General features: G+C 40.3%; 1 protein-coding gene across 2 annotated transcripts in view; it reads right to left on the bottom strand.

Moving 5' to 3' along the window:
- The window catches only part of tncb (tenascin Cb), a 40597-nt gene extending 22433 nt beyond the window's left edge, over window positions 1–18164 (bottom strand). The window contains exons 1-6 of one of the 2 annotated variants that reach the window (XM_061278548.1): window positions 17875–18164; window positions 6112–6658; window positions 4303–5523; window positions 3381–3644; window positions 3178–3293; window positions 2436–2589 (exon numbers count right to left, since the gene is read on the bottom strand). In XM_061278548.1, the coding sequence (XP_061134532.1) occupies window positions 2436–2589; window positions 3178–3293; window positions 3381–3644; window positions 4303–5523; window positions 6112–6598 (2242 nt within the window). In that variant the 5' untranslated portion in view covers window positions 6599–6658; window positions 17875–18164. The remainder of the gene's footprint in view (window positions 1–2435; window positions 2590–3177; window positions 3294–3380; window positions 3645–4302; window positions 5524–6111; window positions 6659–17874) is intronic. The other variant, XM_061278547.1, reaches the window with a different exon arrangement.
- Between the last annotated feature and the right edge of the window lie 1228 nt (window positions 18165–19392).

A 19392-nucleotide genomic window follows, 5' to 3' on the forward strand; every position in this document is an offset into this window, starting at 1 on the left:
AAATGACATCACAGTTGCCAGCCCTCAGGTCACAACCAGTCACGCCTCCGTTTCAGAAAACTGGTGATCTGTGATTAGTTGTGATTGATTTTGCCTGTTCAATACATATTCCACAAACAAAACGTTAATCAGACCACTGTGTTTCCACTAGCTGGGCTACACAGAACATTTTATTACAAAGAAAACTTTGGGGTTGGCTTCCCTTTTAAGGCATACTTACTGATTGCATAGTGACGTCACACTGTGCGCGAGCCCCGGCCACAGTACGTCGCTTTCTCCCAATATTTGCGACAATTAAAGTAATAAAACTCAATATTATAGCTGACGGATCGCATTATGTTGAACGAGTCCGCCCTGCTCTCATGGCGCTTTGTGCATTCAGGTATGATGTATTTTATTGTACTTTTTTTTACCTTCTTGAAGGAACCAGGTCTTCTCCACCTAAACCAGCTGTCATTTTTTTACACAGGAGCTAAACAAGTACAGGGACCTCCAGGTAATATGTCGAGGTAATAATTCATTTCTGATATAACTCAGGGTAGATAAGGAGATTTTGCATGTTTCAGTAAAAAGCATCTGCGCTAGACACATTTCTCAGACACAAATTAAATACTTCACTACTTATTGCGGGGTAACTTGCGCGGGTTAAAACTATTACTACCATTTAATTCTTTATTGCCATTTTGTGTGAGCAGTGACGAGAAAGTTTATTGATATTATTTCTCTCTCGCACGCATGCACGCACACATGCACGCACGCACGTACGCACACGCACTCTCGCACGCACGCACAGACACACACGCACACTGATTTAAAAAACAATCAAAACACCTTTGTACAAGATACTTGTGTGTCTTCAATTTGGTTCACAGCACACACCAATTGTCTCTTCCACTGGATAAGGATTCCTCCATACAGACCAGAGTATTGTGCATATTATTGCAATTTCAGAAATGCAAGCGCAGACACTCTTTTGTATTTATGAGGTCATTTAAACTTTGTGCAGATCAAAGCTCCATGAAGGACACTTTTTCATAAAAGCTAGAAATGATGTGTCAAACCCAGGCAACTTGAGGAAAGACAACCTGTGATAATCTAGATTTGAAATGAGTACAAACTGTAAGTGTCTCATTGAGTGTTGCAAGACATTCAAGTTTTGAATATGTACCGTATTTTCCGCCCTATAAGGCGCAGCTAAAAACCTAAAATTTTCTCAAAAACCAACAGTGCGCCTTATAGTCCGGTGCGCCTTATATATGGACCAAATTCCTAAATTTAACAGGCCCAAAGCATTGTGTCATGAAATCAATCATAAATGGCCCGCTGAAGACTATGAATCATGAATCAAAAAGACTATGGATCATTATTTTATGATTATAAAGTAATTTGTTCCGTCTGAAGTTGAAATAAAAAAGATAAAATGGAGAATGATTTGATTTGAATTTGAAAATCTGACATGATGCATTAATGGTGCGCCTTATAGTCCGGTGCGCCTTATATAAGGATAAAGTTTTAAAATGGGCCATTCATTGAAGGTGCGCCTTATAGTCCGGTGCGCCTTATAGGGCGGAAAATACGGTAATCTGCGTGCAGAAAATGGCATTGGACCTTTTTGAATCCGTCTTTCAGTACTACTCCAGAGATACATTAGAAAATAAAATCAAGCACACCTACAAGTTAGATTTTTTTTTTTATCTGATCAGTGCATATTGCTGTCAGAATCTTTAAAAAAGGCCTTATCATTAACCACTCTAATAAAGACACAGTTGTTTATACTTAGGCTCTAACCAATGGAATTATTGAACTAATCAGACATGCTTGACATGTCTTGCGCATGTCATGCATGTCAGTGTGAATCAATCAGATATACTGTATCAAGGATCCGACTGATTTTGCCTCCAAAGGAGACAGGTTACACCTTTTTTCCTCATGGTTTAACACGTTTGAAAGTTCCCAGCTGTCTTGTCTGTGACATGCTTTCCGCATTTTCCATTACACCAACGATCAATAATTATACACTCTTATTTGAGTCTTGCTGAACTCAGCCTGTTTTATGGAGGCGGTCCTGTTTCAAGCCAATAAAGGCACTGCTTCCATTTGATTTGAAGTAATTTTGTTTGGAACACCAAACAAGACAATAATAAAGGTTTAAGATCAACAAAGTACTCCTCTTTATCAGGTTTTCCTCCTCTGTTAATAGATTTTTGCTGGATGAATATCCTGTGACCTAAAATATATATTTACTTTGAGAAAAACGAAAATATTGTGAATAAAATATTAAAACAAGAAAAATGATGTGCAATAGTAAACGCAAAACATTTAAGTAGACTGTTAGATATCCAGCCCATTGTGTATACTACTACTACTAATAATAATAATAATAATAAAAAAAATAATAATAATAGCCTGCAACATGAATACATATGTATACTTACTTGTAACAACATTCTTTGAGGCAGGTGGTCCGCGCTTCTTATTCTTCACTACCTCCAGTTTGACTTCGTACTCCTGGCCAGGGCCCAAGCCAGACTGCTCAAAGGTCGTGTCTGGTCGGCCCAGGGAGCTCAGAATCTCCCCATCCTCCTCTTTCTGGGAGAACCAAATAAAACCACTGAGCAGTGCTTTTCAGTGTCTCAGTGTGTTGTCAAAGCATGGCCTGAAACATTGCTTAAATTACAATGTATTGGCTAACTAGGAAAACAATATAATAAATGTCGAAAAAAAACATTGCGGCCCTACCTTTCCTCACAAAAAGAAGCCTTACAACCCTCGTAACATCATGACATTGTTTCATTGAATATATCCACACACTGTTTGTATTGATTGCTATTATGATTATGCCTATATGATGCCTGTTTTCCACTGAGCAGAACTCATACAGGCACATACAGTTCAGAGAACCATTTTTCCACATCAGTCACTGATTGGAAATCAATCACAATCTAACTGCATGAAAGTCAGCATTGTGTAGCACTACACTTATGAGTGAGCGATGAGACATAGACCATCTTTTAATAGACTTTGAATTGGTTTTAGTGGCAGTGTTTTCAAATGTTTCTGAGCAATGGAGGCAAAACTTATTGAAAATGAAGATCATTTCAAAATGTTGCTTCTTTATACAATGGGTTGAACTACTGTAGTTTTATATTGTAAATAGTCATTGCCAGCATTACTCACAGTGTTTCTGAAGATGAGATTCCATCCATCAAAGGGGATGTCCAGGGGGTCCCACTGTACCTCCACAGACGTCTCACGCACTGCTTTGAACTTCAGGCCCTCTGGCTCGGGAAGGTCTGGGATGTTTAGAAACAGTTAATTTACGATCTTTTTAATTGGCTTGAGACTGTTTTATAGTCACATATAAACTGGAACTCTCATACGTGTTGCCACCCTTGCGCTAACAGGAATGCTCCTCTGGTTGTTGAGAATAGCATAGACGCTGATCAGGTACTCAATGCCTGGTTCGAGCTCTCTAATCGTAGCCTTCTTCTGGTCACCGGGCACCCGCATATCCAGCTCCAGACCTCCGGGCGATGTGGGAACGTAGATGATGTAGTACTCTGTCACGCGCATCTCATTCTCCCAAGACAGATCCACCGTCTCAGGTGTGACCTCTTCCACAGTTAGGTCCTTTGGAGGTGAAACTGAGGAAAACAGAAAGTACATGCCACGCTTAAAATGAGAAGTCTAAAAAAAACAAACGACATATTTTACACGAAACTTTGTGGAAGGTTTTGAATTGGACCAAGGAAAAACGTTCTTTATCACAGAAACTCCCTGTAGCACGACAGCCGACAAGTGTATGGGCTGTTTGCAAGTCAATCACAGGGTTATAATGAATAGGGAAGGGAGTAGCAGCTAGTATATAAGTTTCAACACTCCCAATGGGCCTTGGGTGTGTTTTTATTTTCACCCTTTCTGTTGTATGGTCATTGTCAACCCCTTAGCAATAAAATGAGCATTATTGCTACGCAATTGGATGGGCACCAAATTGCATTTGATTGTTTTTTAATTTAACATGAACAATTATTTGTTTTTGGGTAACCCAAGGAATATTTTATTATTTCAATCATTACAGATTTTCATTCGTTCACAAGAATCATCATTGTAGTTTTTCCCCCAATAGCAAGAATGGCCAGTCAAGCAGTGAAGATAGTGCCCAATCTACGTTTATGCATGATTGCATTTATTATGTTTAAGGTTATAATACTATTCAGATCTCAAATGAGAGTGCATTGCAAGCAGTTTAGTAAGTACAGCACAATCAGAAAGGCAAAGCAATGATCCAGCTATTATCCCTACCTGCAGAGCAGTCTTCACCAATGAAACCCTCATCGCAGAGGCACACTCCATTTTCACAGCGACCCTGGTTCTGGCAGTCCCCAGGGCAAGTTAGGAAGGAGCAGTCCAGCCCAGCGAAGCCTTCGTAGCATACGCAGATGCCGTCATTGCAATATCCTCGGTCCAGACAGTTTTTAGGACATGTCTTCTCACTGCAGTCCTCACCAGTGAAACCTTTGTGACAAACACACTGACCGTTCACACAGTGGCCACGGCCGAGACAGTCATCAGGGCAGGTCAGTTCACCACATCCTTTCCCAGTGAAACCAGCAAAGCACACACACTTGCCATCCACACATTCCCCACGTCCCATGCAGTCTTTAGGACAGGTCTTGATGCTGCAGTCCTCGCCGGTGAACCCTTTATTGCATATGCACTGGCCGGTAACACAGCGCCCATGATCTTGGCAGTTGTTAGGGCAGGACAGCTCACTACAGTCTTCGCCTTGGTATCCTTCATCACACAAACATTCCCCGTTTATGCACTGCCCTTTGTTGCTGCAGTTTTCAGGGCACGACAGAACAGAGCAATCATCCCCTTCAAATCCCGGGTCACAGATGCATTTGCCATTGAAGCAATGGCCTCGCTCATTGCAGTTCTGGGGACATGTAAGCTTGGAACAATCTTCTCCGCTGTAGCCGCTTTGACACACACACAGTCCGCTCACACACATGCCGCGGTTGTTACAGTGGCCAGGACAAGTGAGTTCGCCGCAGTCTTCTCCGGCAAAGCCGTCATCGCAGAAGCAAGTGCCATTGATGCAGCGTCCACGGTCGTAGCAGTCGTTTGGACAGATGAGCTCGGAGCAGTCAAAGCCCGTCCACGGCTCGTCACAGACGCACTCGTCATCAACACAACGCCCACGACCCAGACAATTGTTGAGGCAGTTTGACTGGGAGCAGTCCTCCCCAATGAAGCCCTCCTCGCACAGGCAAGCCCCTTCAACACAATGCCCATATTCACCGCAATCCAGCAGGCATAGCTCAGTACTGCAGTCGTCACCGCTGAAGCCTTCAAAGCATTCACATTTCCCGTCCACACAGCGGCCCTGGTCCTGGCAGTCATTAGGGCATTCAGGTTCTGTGCAGTTGGGGCCTTTCCATCCTGGCTCACATACACAGCTGCAGGTGTCAGCACTCCAGTTTCCATGGCCATTACAGTAAGGCTTTGTGGAGACTTCACCTGATAGATGAGAAAAGAAGAAGACATTTTTCAAGAACATTTTGAACACACTTCAGTAAGCTAACACGAGCATGTAGTATTAATCCATTGTTAAGCATTGAATTTTCTGAAACCAGAAGCAGAATCAGTGATTATAGTCACATTACTACATTTTATTGTTTTATTTTCATGATCTTCATTAGCAAACACCCTTTTGCATTGTCGCTCAATCAAACTAAGACAAGAGAAGCCAATTTCACTGTTTTCTAATTGTGGTGTCAAACAAGGTCAAAGCACACAATTTATGTATCACACTAAAACCTTGACAATCCTTTTTGTGTCAGTAGACAGCACTGAAAAAGAATGGGAAGTAATTTGCATTTAAAAGTTTGCCACTCAACTTTTGATTTTTACATCTACACTGAGCGTTGTTTGAGATGACTATACAAGATATCAGGTTTTGAAATGATGTTGGAATTGCTGGAAAAGTAGTGATGGATTTTCTTTTCTGTCTTTTCATGCACACCTTTGAGCAAGGCTTTTAAAGAGATTTATTTATATCACATGTTCTCCACCAAATTCCGCATACAGCATGACATTTCAACTTACCAGTCACTTGAGATCCACAGCATCCTGCACCACTGCCACACTGCTCTCTCAGACTGGAAAGTTCCGACTCCAACATCTCCAGTCGGTTCAGGATTTCTTTTATATCAGGTAGCTGATTGTTGCAGCCACACGCCTGCTTGGGGATATTGATGCGGTGGGTAAAGACGATCTGATTGTCACCATCCACCGTGTGCTCCATGTGCTCTGTGTTCTGCATGTCCAGTGGGCTATTCTTGTAATTGGGCACGGTGCCGCCGGGTGACTCGAGGTCCACGGAACAGAGGGATGTTGAAGGAACATTGATGTTGTAGACGTGGTTGAAGACGACTGGGTGTTCAGGGTTTGGCAGGGTGTGGTTCTCTTGGTTCTTCTTAGGCATTAAAGCCTCTCTGCGATGCCGTATGACCTTCTTAACCAGGCCAGCGGTGGAAAGCTGGAGGACCATGGCCACAATCACGCAGCCAAAGATGAGGCCTTTCATCCCCATGATGACCTTTTGCTAGCACCAAGAGTGAAGTCTATACTGTTCCAATTCTTCCTTTGCAACCTTTCATAAAAGACAATGAAAACACAAGTGAGGGAAAGGATGATTTGATTTACTCTTTTCTTCGATGTTGTCAAGTCAATATTAACACACACACACACACGCACTCACACACAACACACACACACATTTTTTTTTTCCCACAAAGTCAATACTACTGTTCAGACCTGACGTGGAAAAATACCTACGTATTTTATTATTATTGTTATTATTATTATTATTAGTAGTAGTAGTATTTTACCAATCTCCAACGTGTGGCTCTGGATATTGGCTTGCTCTTTCTTTTTCCCTAAAAAGCAATGTTTTGGGAGATGCCAGTGATGTGTAATAATCTACAGTATATTGTCACTGTTTATCAATGTAAAGTATTATTGCAACTTGAAATGCCAACTTGAGTGATGTACCATACAACTGTATCAAAATCATTATTTTCTCTGTTTGTTCACACACATGCAGTGACAAAGAAGAGACCAGCCAGAACCTTGAATTTCATAATTCTATGGTTTTCAGTGAGATTGCAATGTTTTACCAGGCATAGCCATATTTGAACTCTCTTACTGTGTTTCTATGAGCAGACACAATGTGGCGCAATATGATTCAAGAATAGTGCATTTCAAAGTGGAACAATTTCATTTGATTCGATTCAGCGGGATTATGATTCGATTTGATAAGGTATGGCTCAGTTTGTGTATGTGGCAATGAGTGAATTATGCATTAACTTGTCAGTACTGTAAATGTATTTCATTCAAAGAAATTCATGAAGGACAGAAGTGTATTTGTATCTTTTGTCATGTTATTAACAGGTAAAACCACTCAGAAGCCCAAACTATTAAAGGTACTACCAATTATATTCCAAGAAATAACAAATCATCAAACTCACTAGTAAATTTGTGATTGGTTTTTGACCGGTTGAAGCTATATTGAGACCAAGATATTAGTTATTTTTACAATCATGTTAGAGTGGATTGGCCAGTTCAGGGTGTCCCTGATCGACTCCCCGATGCTGGGATAGGCTCCCGCACGTCCACAACCCCCGTGCGAACAAGCGGTCCAGAAAATGGATGGATGGATGTTAAAGTACTAAAGCCATTTTCCAATAGAATTGTTTTTGTTACACCCCTAACAAGTGCCATAGCACATTTTTCTGTTTACTATCATTTGATTTCATAATTGAGGAATAACAATTTGTGTTACCTTTTTCTTCTTAAATACTTCCACATACTGGTTTATAAACCATGGCGGAATAGTTAATGGGGTTAATTTAGGGCAGCTATTGCTTGGTTTAATAAATTATTTGAGTATAATTACCTCAAAACCATCAATTTCCTTTATCTTGTTTTTTTTATCACAAATGGTGAACTCTACAACACACAAAAGCTTCTACCGATGTTTTTTTTTCCCATTTAAGCCAGTCTTTTCATTTGGGATACATAGTGTGCTTTTGACATTCACTACAGCACAATAAGTGCGACTAGATAGACGGTATGTGAACATGGAGGTCAGAAAATTTCTTTTTTGGACGATGTTAACTTAAGACAAGGCTCAACAACACTTGCATGGTCGTGAGCAGTCTGCTCTTTCCTCTGCAGATGACAGCTGACAGAATAGAATGGCTGAACTATCTGTGGGCAGCCTGTAAAGCACACCAGTCTGCAGCTTCATTGCTACCTGGAAAATAGCAGGTCAGCATTTCCAAATAGCCTTCCTGGCAACCACTGGGGCTTCTTTGAGTTGTGTAACATGATTCTCATTACCTTTTACCAAACCTCTCGGAGACATGATTTGTTTAAAAGGTATGATGGAAACATTTTGCTTAGCTTGTGCTTTTGTTCTCATCCTTGTAACTACTGTGTTTTTATTTGGAAGAGTACCAGATTACTAATCAAGTTCAGACTATCTGTGTAGGCGTCAAGCTGTGCAAGGCACAAACACATGAAACATGTACTGTGCAAACGTTTTGGGGAATTAATTTGATTTCCACATAAATTGGTCATAAAACGGCTTAATATGATCTTTAGCTGAGCCACAGTCTGCTTGAACTGACACCACAAAAGCCCTAGGCTTCTCCTAATAAAGCGTCAACTCAGTAGTAGCTCGTCTCTATGGACTTGGGCTTTGGAGTTGGAAGGCTCAATTCCCGTCCATTTTCAATGTCTCTTGTACATTTTCAATGTCACTTGTATTTGTTATGCTGCGGTCAGGCTGAAGGTGAGTTGAGTGTTTCGATTACATTTAAATTCAATGTAGTTCGCACAGATAGGTCCACAATCATATGCATGTCGGGTGGTGGGGAACCAAGATAGCATTTAGTATTAGCCAAAGTTTAGCACAATCACGGGCCATCTGATTCACTGGTAATGTCGAAACTTTGATTGATTGTCAGAGGAGAAGGAGGAGCCTCTTCTCATTTCTGCAGCAAATAACAACTACCCTGTAGCGAACTAACATATACTACGAGACATGTGGGACAAAACTATATATCACATTCAGTGTTAATGAGGCTTTCGCAGAAGACTTTGGGTGGAAGGCAAACAATATCTGTCCGAGGGCTAGTCATCAATGAATTGCTCATGCACACAAACAATTATCCACACACACACATTCATGATCAAGCACAATTTAGGGTCTTATTTACTAGAGTTTACTTTGTTTGAGATAAAAGAACCAGTGAAGTAGATGTGGAAGCAGATCTATTAATCAAACACAACTGGGCATCTGTCAAATGTGGAAAATGTGTAGTTAATTTTGTATGTTGTAAGAGGTGAAGATGCAATACATTAATTTAGCTTGCGCAATGCGATTCATATACATATACGTATATGTGTGTATGTATATATATATATATGTGTGTGTGCGTGTTTGTATTACATGCTGCCGTATGTGTTAACAAAAACAGAGGAATTGTTGGCCAGCCAGTATGTGTTAAGACACAGCAGGTACTGATCCACGAGACATGTTCAGTCTTCTATTCTCCACGTGTGACGAGACAAACTGACAGATGAGCTCAAGTGCGGAAGGATCCCATGGCTTCACCCACCAATCTCATGATTAAACAGGTAGGGAACTGCAAATGTGATAATGTAGCCTTCTGCTGGGAGTATGACAAACCAAACCCAGGGGGGCACAGAAATCCTCTCAGTGTCTCAATCGCTGACACACTATGTCGCTTGTGCTCATTGGGGCTTGCACACCAGTAGGGAAACACAGACGGCTGTAAGCATCTTAAACTAGGGATAAGATCAATGAAATGGCTGAAAACTTGCTTTGAGTCGCAGCTCAGGTTTTAGTTCTGGCCGGATGGTTGGCTTTCTCACTTTGAAGGCTGGCTGCTCGCCACATGGATCTCTAAACAAGGCAACCTCGACAGACCAGTGCAGCTTTGTGGGAAAATCTGGCTCCAGGATACTGCTTTATTCTGAAATAGATTAAACAAGCCTCTACAGCGTCTGAGAAACATGTTTACTCTTATTCCTTTACTGGCTGCTATGTACTGCAGTACATGCAGAATTCAGAAATGTGCATCCATGAGTTTTGCAGAGATTGTGTGGTAGGTATTGAGTTCCAGAAGGGTGGTGGTGGTGCCTGGTTTGTGTGTGTGTGTGGGGGGGGGGGGGGGGGGGGCAGTGAGGCTTAGAGGCTGTCTCCCCTATGGTGGACAGACAGGTGGAGGGGACGGGTGGCAAGGGAATGATGACCCGAGTACAAGAGGGTATGTTAATATGGGATTTGGGGAAACTGGTGAAAAATCATGGATTGTCTGAAAAAGTAAGTCGTGTAAACTTTAAATTAAATGTGGTCATCTGAAAATGTATTAAGTGCCATTTCCAATGTTGTCCGATTTGTTCATTGAAAACAAATCGTATTTTACTCGGTTAATCAGCAAATAAGCGCAGCAGTATCTTATTCATTAACATGCGTGAATGTGAACAGTATTCCTAGACCAATCATAGATACAGTGTCTGAAATTACATTCATGTCGAAGACAGTTTTCCACAGGAGAATGTAGACAGCCTGTCAGAAGGAGTGATGACTCAGTAATAATTTTCCATTTTTTTTATCGTTGGAACCCCTGATTGTTCTCTGTTCTTTCATGAACCCAGTTTGACAGTGAGCGTCAAAAGAAAATAGGACTCTCACTCAAATAAATGGTGTTGATGCTTCCATCGTTGCTAAAATTAATACCGTTTTTTCCATGTATAATGCGCCCGCCTGTATAATACGCACCCTAAAAATGGCATGTTGATGCTGGAAAAAAAGCCTGTACCCATGTGTAATACGCACCCAAATTTTGACTCCTACTTAAGTCCGTAAACGTAAAATTATTTCAGAAAAAAGATCATCTTTGGGAACAACCGGATGTTATTCTACCGGTCAGTATCACTGCGCATGCGCTAGCAAACTCAATAGCGAAGAAATGTTTTGGATTTGTGTAGGGTACATTGTGACAGCAAACGAGCAGGTGATCGAGCAAGCGTCTAATACCAGAGCATTGTGTTCGTATGGAGCATGTTTGAAGTGAACAGCAGAGAAGAAAGCGCATCTGTAATGGCGGCATTCGTATGATATCCGGATTAAATAAAAATAAAATAAAATTGTACCCATGTATAATGCGCACCCCAGATTTTAGGACAATAATTTAGTTAAATTTTGCGCATTATACATGGAAAAAAACGGTAGTCGATTTCACACCTCATTACTACCATCCAGACAATTTTAAATTTATGGATCTATTTTATCTTTTCAAGACATACATTATCGTGTATCAAGTAGCGTTGTTACCGACTTTTCCAAATTCCTGTAAGTAACAACCTACACACACCCACAAACTAAACCCAGCATTAGCGGATTAAGTTGCTAGTTAAATAAAAGCTAAGAAATACAGAAAACATACCATTACTTTGCACCTGGTGTTTAAAGAGCGGAAATTTGCAAAACAAGAAAGAGATAACCGATTTAAATTTTGTGGAAGCAGAACTATTTCCTCTATAGCGGTATCTCAACAGATGTGAATACTCTTTCACAATGTGGATTGTGGATTGATACGTCGGTCAGGAAGTCTCTTCACCTATATTCCTCAAACTGACATCATAATTATGTCAAACACATTTGCAATAACCTTGTAACCACAATTATAACCAAGAAGCAACTCGGGGACCATTGCTTTGGTGTAATATTTTTTTATTTTGCACCGAAGGAGGATGGACCTATACAGGCTATTTATTTGTATGTTTATTTTGGGAATCTCAGTTATATTTAACATAATTTGGATGGGTAGATGATTCACAAGATTGACTGGAAAATAAATCAAGTCTAAATAATAAATCCTATTTATTTTTAAATTTTTTACAACTGTTTTCCATTTCCAATTTTGCAGACCACTTCCAATACCGCCACAGACCACTAGAGGACCAAGGACCACTGATTGGCAATCCCTGTAATACACACATGACCAGCCAATGTCAAAAAAGATACGACCCATTGTCTCAAGTCCTAAATGGTCCATAGCAATCTCACAGATCACAGGCAGCTTCAACCTTTGGATAGATATTTGTATCCTTGCTGTCAAGCAGGTCAGTATTATTAATACAAGCAGAAGTTAGAAATTCTCTCAAACTCAGCCAGTCCCAAATGCTCACACACATATTTGTAGTTCAGTGAGATTTTCACATATAGCAGGTTGAAGATAAATTATGAAAAATATCTTGTTCTGCAGGCTTTCTGCAGAAGACAAACTGAGCTTCTACAACAGGGTTTTTCAATTTGGGCCATTGGGTCTGCAACGTATTCAGCATTGTGTCTAATATTTTGACTCTTAACAATGAAATACAACTATAATAATAAAAATACATTGTCAAATCAAAACTGGAACATTATTATTTTCAAAGGCTGAATTTTTAAATAAACAAATATATTTACAAACTATCGGTAGCTGAGTAAGACTGCACAGTAACTGCCTGATGTCTTGGCAACACAAACTGAATAATGGAGCAAAACAACCCACTTGGTGTGTACAAGCTGTAAATATTCAGTGAATACAACAACGACCCAACTCCCAGGATAAATTGCAGAAAGATTTGATCCGTTTTCTTTTCATTTCTGAAGAATGTATCAAGTTTGTATAGTAGGTCATCCATGACATAAACTCTGTTGCTTTGAATGGGACAGAATCCCAATCTGTGTCAGGGTTTCAAGACTGAATGAGGGACTATTGCCTGGAGCTCCTTTAACCTCGAAATGGCATCATTCAGTGATGGGAAAGATCCCCAGCTATGGACATGTGAATAATCAAGCACATTATTGCCTTCAATCATAAATTAAAGAAATACCATACTTGCTGATAAATACATTGACCACAGTCAACGTGCCTGGAAGGAAAGAAAGCTCGAGCAGGTGAGTATTGATTTGGATCCTCCATTTCCACCAAGGTCATAGCTGGAGAGATACCGAGTTGCTGAGGACAGCACTACGACTGTGAGTTATGATAATTCAAAGACAGAAATGAATTTCCAGGAAGAGAACTATAGCTTGAGTCGACTGCTCCATCGGGATTGATGGGTGAGTTTTATGCTGGTTCTCAGAAAAGGTTTTTAACATTTTATCACCGCACGCTCTGGAAGGCACACGCCATTTTCTCTTTCTGGCTGTTATGACAGATGTGGCTGTCGCTGTTGTGCTGAACTACAAGAACCATTGACACCTGCATAAAAAAGATAACTGGTGTGCTCATGGACAAAGTGATGCATTGCTGGATATTATGACTGTACTGATTTCTTGAAAAGGAAATGAACTGAGACGATAAGGAATAGATACAGCGAACTAATAATGATAAAAAAAGTGAAATCATTCAAAGTGGTCATGGTTTCCATTAAGCATGAGCTCTGTGTTTCCACCTTCAACATCTTATTGGAGGTAGTACATAAAATATTTTATGCTTGCTCTTATGATAACATATTTTCAATGGTTGACTCGCCAAACAGATAATGATTTGTGGAGGGAATGGTTTCGACAGGTCTAGAGGCGACGCTCATCGGTTCTCAGCCCTGATCCCATTGGGTCTGATGACAGATAACAAAGGAGTAGTAGGGGTTAGTGTGTTCATAGCTGATAAGACCTGAACACACTGGTTTAAGAGATATCATGCAGCAGAAACACTACCGGTATATGGAAAGTCGCTGGCAAGGCTGAGCTCCAATCAGCTTTTCAGAGCTGCTGGGCTGTTAGAAAGCTTCAGTTGACGTGCCTGATAGCTTCCCCAAAAACTATTTCTCCGAGCAAAACCAATTTTCGACTTTGACGGGAAGATACGGAGACAATGGATGTGGAAGCGGTGCTCACCAGGTCAACCGTGCAGCAATCAGAGCTCAATCCCATTTGTATTGTATTGTTATTTGGATGACTTCTTGCTGTGAGGCCCATCAATATTCTTTATGGCTCTTCCCCTGCAGTGCCTCCGTCTTCCGCTTCTGTTCTTGCTGGGTCCAGATGGAGAGGTTGGATGCAAGTCATTGTTCATCAGCTTTTTAACATTACACGATCTTGCTTTATTAGTCTAGTCTGTGTGGTGCGGAGGCTTGGCAGCCTTGTGTGTAGCATTAACATATCCACCTGCTGTTTTGTCCAAAGACTTGTAAATGCTTACAACTTTGTTCTCTCCAGCTTTTGCGTGGCAGTATAATTACAATAAAAATCTGGCATGTCCCTGGCCGCCTATTGTAAAAAGCTAATGACGTAAACTGATGTTGGAGGGCTCTTCAAAATGTACCCCAAGGCATTCCTTCACATAACAATCAGAACCATTAATCTCAGAGAAATCATTTTGACAAATAAAACCGTGGGGAGTTTAAGATCAGACAAACCTATATAGGGGGCGAGTGGCCTAGTATACTAAAGATTAGCGTAAAAATGTCTTGCAGCATGACTGACAAGCTGAGCGATCCCATCACTGAATACTCACTGACCCATTTTGTCTTTCTCAATGCTTATCAAAAAGAACTATTTGCAACTCCGCAAAAGAAAATACCTCATTTTATGCATACGATAAATAAAATCTTGATGTAGGTGCTAGAGGGAGTTCATATCTTAAATTGTATTTTCGTTTGAGCATTTTCCATTTGTTCATGAATTCCCTTTAATAGATAGCGCGAGTAATTCTCCTTCCTCTAGAAAGGCGATGAGTGAGTTGGCAGAGATAGTGGGACATCTGTTAGTCCTTGTCGGCGATGAAAGCCTGAAGCGTGTTGCCTGTCCCAATTGGGAGTGTCATCCATTCAGACACTTGTATGAGTCTAATGACCCTAGTGCCTCAGGTCGGCTGCTTATTGGCTTCCATTGGCTTTTTTTTTTTCAACAATTTTTTTTTCCAATTCAAGTTTTTTGCATTTCTCAAAAGGAGCCCCATCCTTTTCCAAGTCCCCTATGGTGTAGACGTTCTTGTGTGAGGTCACCAGTGGAGGCACAGTGTCATAGTGAAGACTCTAACATATGTGTTCATCTGTTGGCTGCATCCAATGGTGGGCTGACCTACACAAAGCAGTCCTGAATATCAGCACTTCAAGATTTCCACTCTTTTTACTTTACCCATTAGCAACAGAGGGACATTAAAAGCCATCTGGCTAACCCTAACCCTTAAACACAGCGATCCATATTTGGATTACAGGGGGCTAATCTGCGTTAGTCTGGAAATGCGGTTACACTACCCTCTTCTTTTTAAAATCAAAAGAGAAGTAAAATATTGATACTCTTAAATGCAGGCGGGATTATATTTACCTTCAGAGCCAATTGTCATAAGCAATAAATACAGAATAATATATGATTTTCTATTGTCCTCCGTGTCCTTACATTCAGAAAGGATAAAAAAGTAACACTCCAGTTTTCTCTAGTGCATAATAATATTTTAATCATTCAGGCATGAGTACAATATAAATGCTAAATTTGGAATTGATCAAACACATTCTCTTAGACTGAACTACCGTAATTTTCGGACTATAAATCACACCGGAGTATAAATTGCACCAGCCATAAAATGCCCAAAAAGTGAAAAAAAAACATATATATTTAGTCGCTCCTGAGTATAAGTCGCCCCCCCCACCCAAACTATGAAAAAAAACGCGACTCATAGTCCGAAAATTACGGTACTGTAAAATTTCTATGATCTCTCATTTTACATTCCCCCGGCAAACACAAATAACAGATGTTCCACTATGAAGATATCATTTTCTTGAAACTTACTGTTGTTTGGTTCTTGTGTTATTCTTTGGGGCCATCTGGTCCACACGTGGTCATATTTACATCAGGAGTATGGTCCAGGTGAAATTATCCAAACAATGTCACCATAAATTACACCAGGTTCGGTTATCATTGAAAGAATGTCTCTGAATGTATGTGGAAGTCAATGATTGTTTTCCAATCTCATCACTCCTGAATCTTTCCAATCATAAATGTTCATGAATATCTGCAATTACTGTTTGTGCTCCATCACCAGTCAAGGAGCTAAGTGGGGTTAAAACTGCCTTTTCATAACGCTTCGTAGGGCACGGGGCATAGGGAGCTAACAGCTGTCCAAACAAAGGCCCATTTCCCACTCAACATTATGCTGAGTGTCACTGTCTTAGAGTGCCGGCTCACATATGTAGCCAAACAATCCTAAAAGACCACCTATGAATGGATAGCACACATTGTGTACTCAAGTTCTCACGAGAGATGGTGTTACTTAAAATAATGTAAAGTTGCAAAAGATGAATGGCATACCAGTTAAATTGTACAAAGGCCTCACTGAACGTTAATTTGCAGCCAACCAACATTGACAAGATCCTTTCTTGTACTTGGAGCTCCTCATCATACATAATTAGCATGCAGCACACAATGCTCTGGTATCCTGTGGGTCTCTTCCTTCACTTCCCACCTTCTTTTATTACAATTCTTCACCCAACAGCTCTTACTTTGCTCTCAGATTCTCTGCAAACAGTAGAAGCTAAGATACAAGGGCTTTATATCGTAGAAAAACAAATTTTATTATTTTTATTTATTTTATTTTATTTTTTTTCAAAGTCAAAGTCTGCTTTATTGTCAACATCTTCACATGCCGAGACACACAAAGAGATCGAAATTACGTTTTCCCTATCCCACGGTGACAAGACATATTACACGATAGACATCCAAGTAAACGACGCAATATAAAAAACAAGAAGGCACAAACAATAAATAATATACTAAATAAAATCTGATGATATCTTCTCACACATAGTTGGTTCCCAAATTCAAATATCCTTTCTTTCCAGTGATGCCTGCTTCCCATTTCACAATCTCTCCCATGAGACCGAAGTAACTAACAAATGATGCTGATGCGGAAATTGGAGATACGGAATCACACTGTCAGTGATTGTGTGTGTGAGCGTGTGTGTGCGTGCCTGTATGTGTGTGTCTGTGAAGCTGACAGTGTTCAGCCTGCAGTGCCTATGCTGGAGATCTAAGAGAGGAACCAACCGGCAGCATCTAATGTAAAGCAGCTGTCTGTTTCCTGGGTTACACAAGCCCACTGTCTACTGCCATATACCATAAAGTATACATCTGGACCTACTCTGGCTGGCAGTCAACACACACACGCACACACACACACACGCACGCACGCGCACTCGCACGCACGCACACACACGCACACACACACACCTGTACTACATGTACTACATGTACTACTTTAACACAATAGCTCATTTGTACATTTTTGAAAACAGCACCCTTTACATTTTTTTTAACAATGAGACAAGATGATAAAGTTTGTCAGTAAAAAAGTTGGCGCCAAGGTATATGTAAGCTAGTATCTCAATTGGCTATAATCAAAATCGACGACTTAAGTGTGATTTGCAACATTTCTCGGTCCATGCAACAGTCATGTTTACCTGATAGTCCAAACAAGTGGCCAATTTTCTGATAATTGGCAAAATATACAAGCTAATACTATTTTAATATTGGAACCATACGTCATTGTTAACGACATCATTACACTTGGTAAAAAAATAATCGCTAAAGGAAGCAAGTTTAAAAATGACTTCATAAATTCTAGTAATGATGGATAAAAATGTTTTAACATACGCAGAAGTGCGGAAACATTCAGGAGAGCCATTGTGTCAATTTTGCTTATATACATATATTATATTAATCAAACAATCCGATAAGTCAATCAATTTTCCTTCTTGTCCATACAGGTAAAGAAGGGAACTTACCTTATGCACAACGCCCACTTCACTGATTTCTCAAGGTTTACCCAAGCAGTCGTGAACAGCTCCTCAGCCAAGCCTGTTATCAGCAGTCTGCACCTCTCAGAGCACTGACAGTTTTGCCATCATCTTGCTTCTCTCTCCTCTCTTTGAGTGTTTACTGGAGTCCACCAAGAGAGCCTGCTGATGTTGTGCAGCCAGTGAAAAGAGAGAGAGAGCGAGAGAGAGAGAGTGGGTGAGAGAGCTAGAGAGTGTGTGCCTGAATGAGAAAGCGAGAGAGCAAATGAAAGAGAGAATTCCCTTTCGCTTAAACAGAGGACCTTCTGCGGTCAGACTCCACTCCCACTTACTGCTCTCTTAAACACCCCCCACCTATTCACCCTCTTCACAGCATTGTGACTGAAAGCGAAAGAGCTGAAACGGGATGCCTCAAGGCTGAGGAGAGAGAGAGAGAGAGAGAGAGAGAGAGAGAGAGAGAGAGAGAGAGAGAGAGAGAGAGAGAGAGAGAGAGAGACGGGGGTGGGGGGGTCTGTGGTCCATTAGCTGCAAATTGTAGCAGCTAGCCAATAGAAAGTGAGATAAGAGTGAATGCACACCCAACATTAACATAGCGTTTAAGGGCGTGAGAGCACTGACTGCAATGGGACAGCATCTTCTCAATTTAAGAGGGGGTAGAGCTTTACCTAAGCCCAACAAAAGATAAAAGATATCCTCAAAATAAAAGATGCATGAGCAGATATTTTACTTCACTTAGAAAAATTCCTTAAAAAACATTATCAATATAAATATATAATATATCAATACAAAAATCATATAATGAACTGAGTCACCAAATTGTCCAACTCTGGTTGAGGTAAGAAACACAGATTTTAAGTAGCTTGATACATGAATGACTAATGTCAAAACGGAACATAATTCAGTAAAATATCAATTCTGATAGCAAGTCTATTTGACACAAAGTAGAAATTAAGTAAAGAGGTTTTGAACACATCCATTGTCTACACTGGTTATACTTCTTATACTGTTCAGTGTAACAAGAGGCTGAAGCCTATCCCAGCTGACTTTCACCCTGGACTGGTCGGTAGTTAGTCACAGAGCACATACAGAGACAGGCAACCAAACCATCCACTCTTACATTCACACCGTCACTCTCACGATCAAACACTTGCAATTTCTCTGAAATGTTAAGTACATAATAATAATAATAATAATAATAATAATAATAATAACTTAAATGCACCGACATATCAGTTTTGAACAGGTTTTGACCCATTTTTAAACAATTAATTTGAAATGCTTAAAACTGATTTCAAATTCTCAAATGTGAATACTAGTACATGTTGATCCTGGTGTTCCATAAAAAAGAAAAAATGCCTTTATGTTTTAAGTTAAACATTGACATTTATGTACATTAGCAAAACCTATCAGCACCCCCTCCCATTTTTGACAGACTCGTTTTGAATCAAACACTACCCTATTCATTCCCATAACTTAATCAACACCATGTTCTAATTTAAAATCTGA

This window comes from Syngnathus typhle, linkage group LG5 (assembly GCF_033458585.1).
Source record: "Syngnathus typhle isolate RoL2023-S1 ecotype Sweden linkage group LG5, RoL_Styp_1.0, whole genome shotgun sequence".
NCBI lineage: Eukaryota > Metazoa > Chordata > Actinopteri > Syngnathiformes > Syngnathidae > Syngnathus > Syngnathus typhle.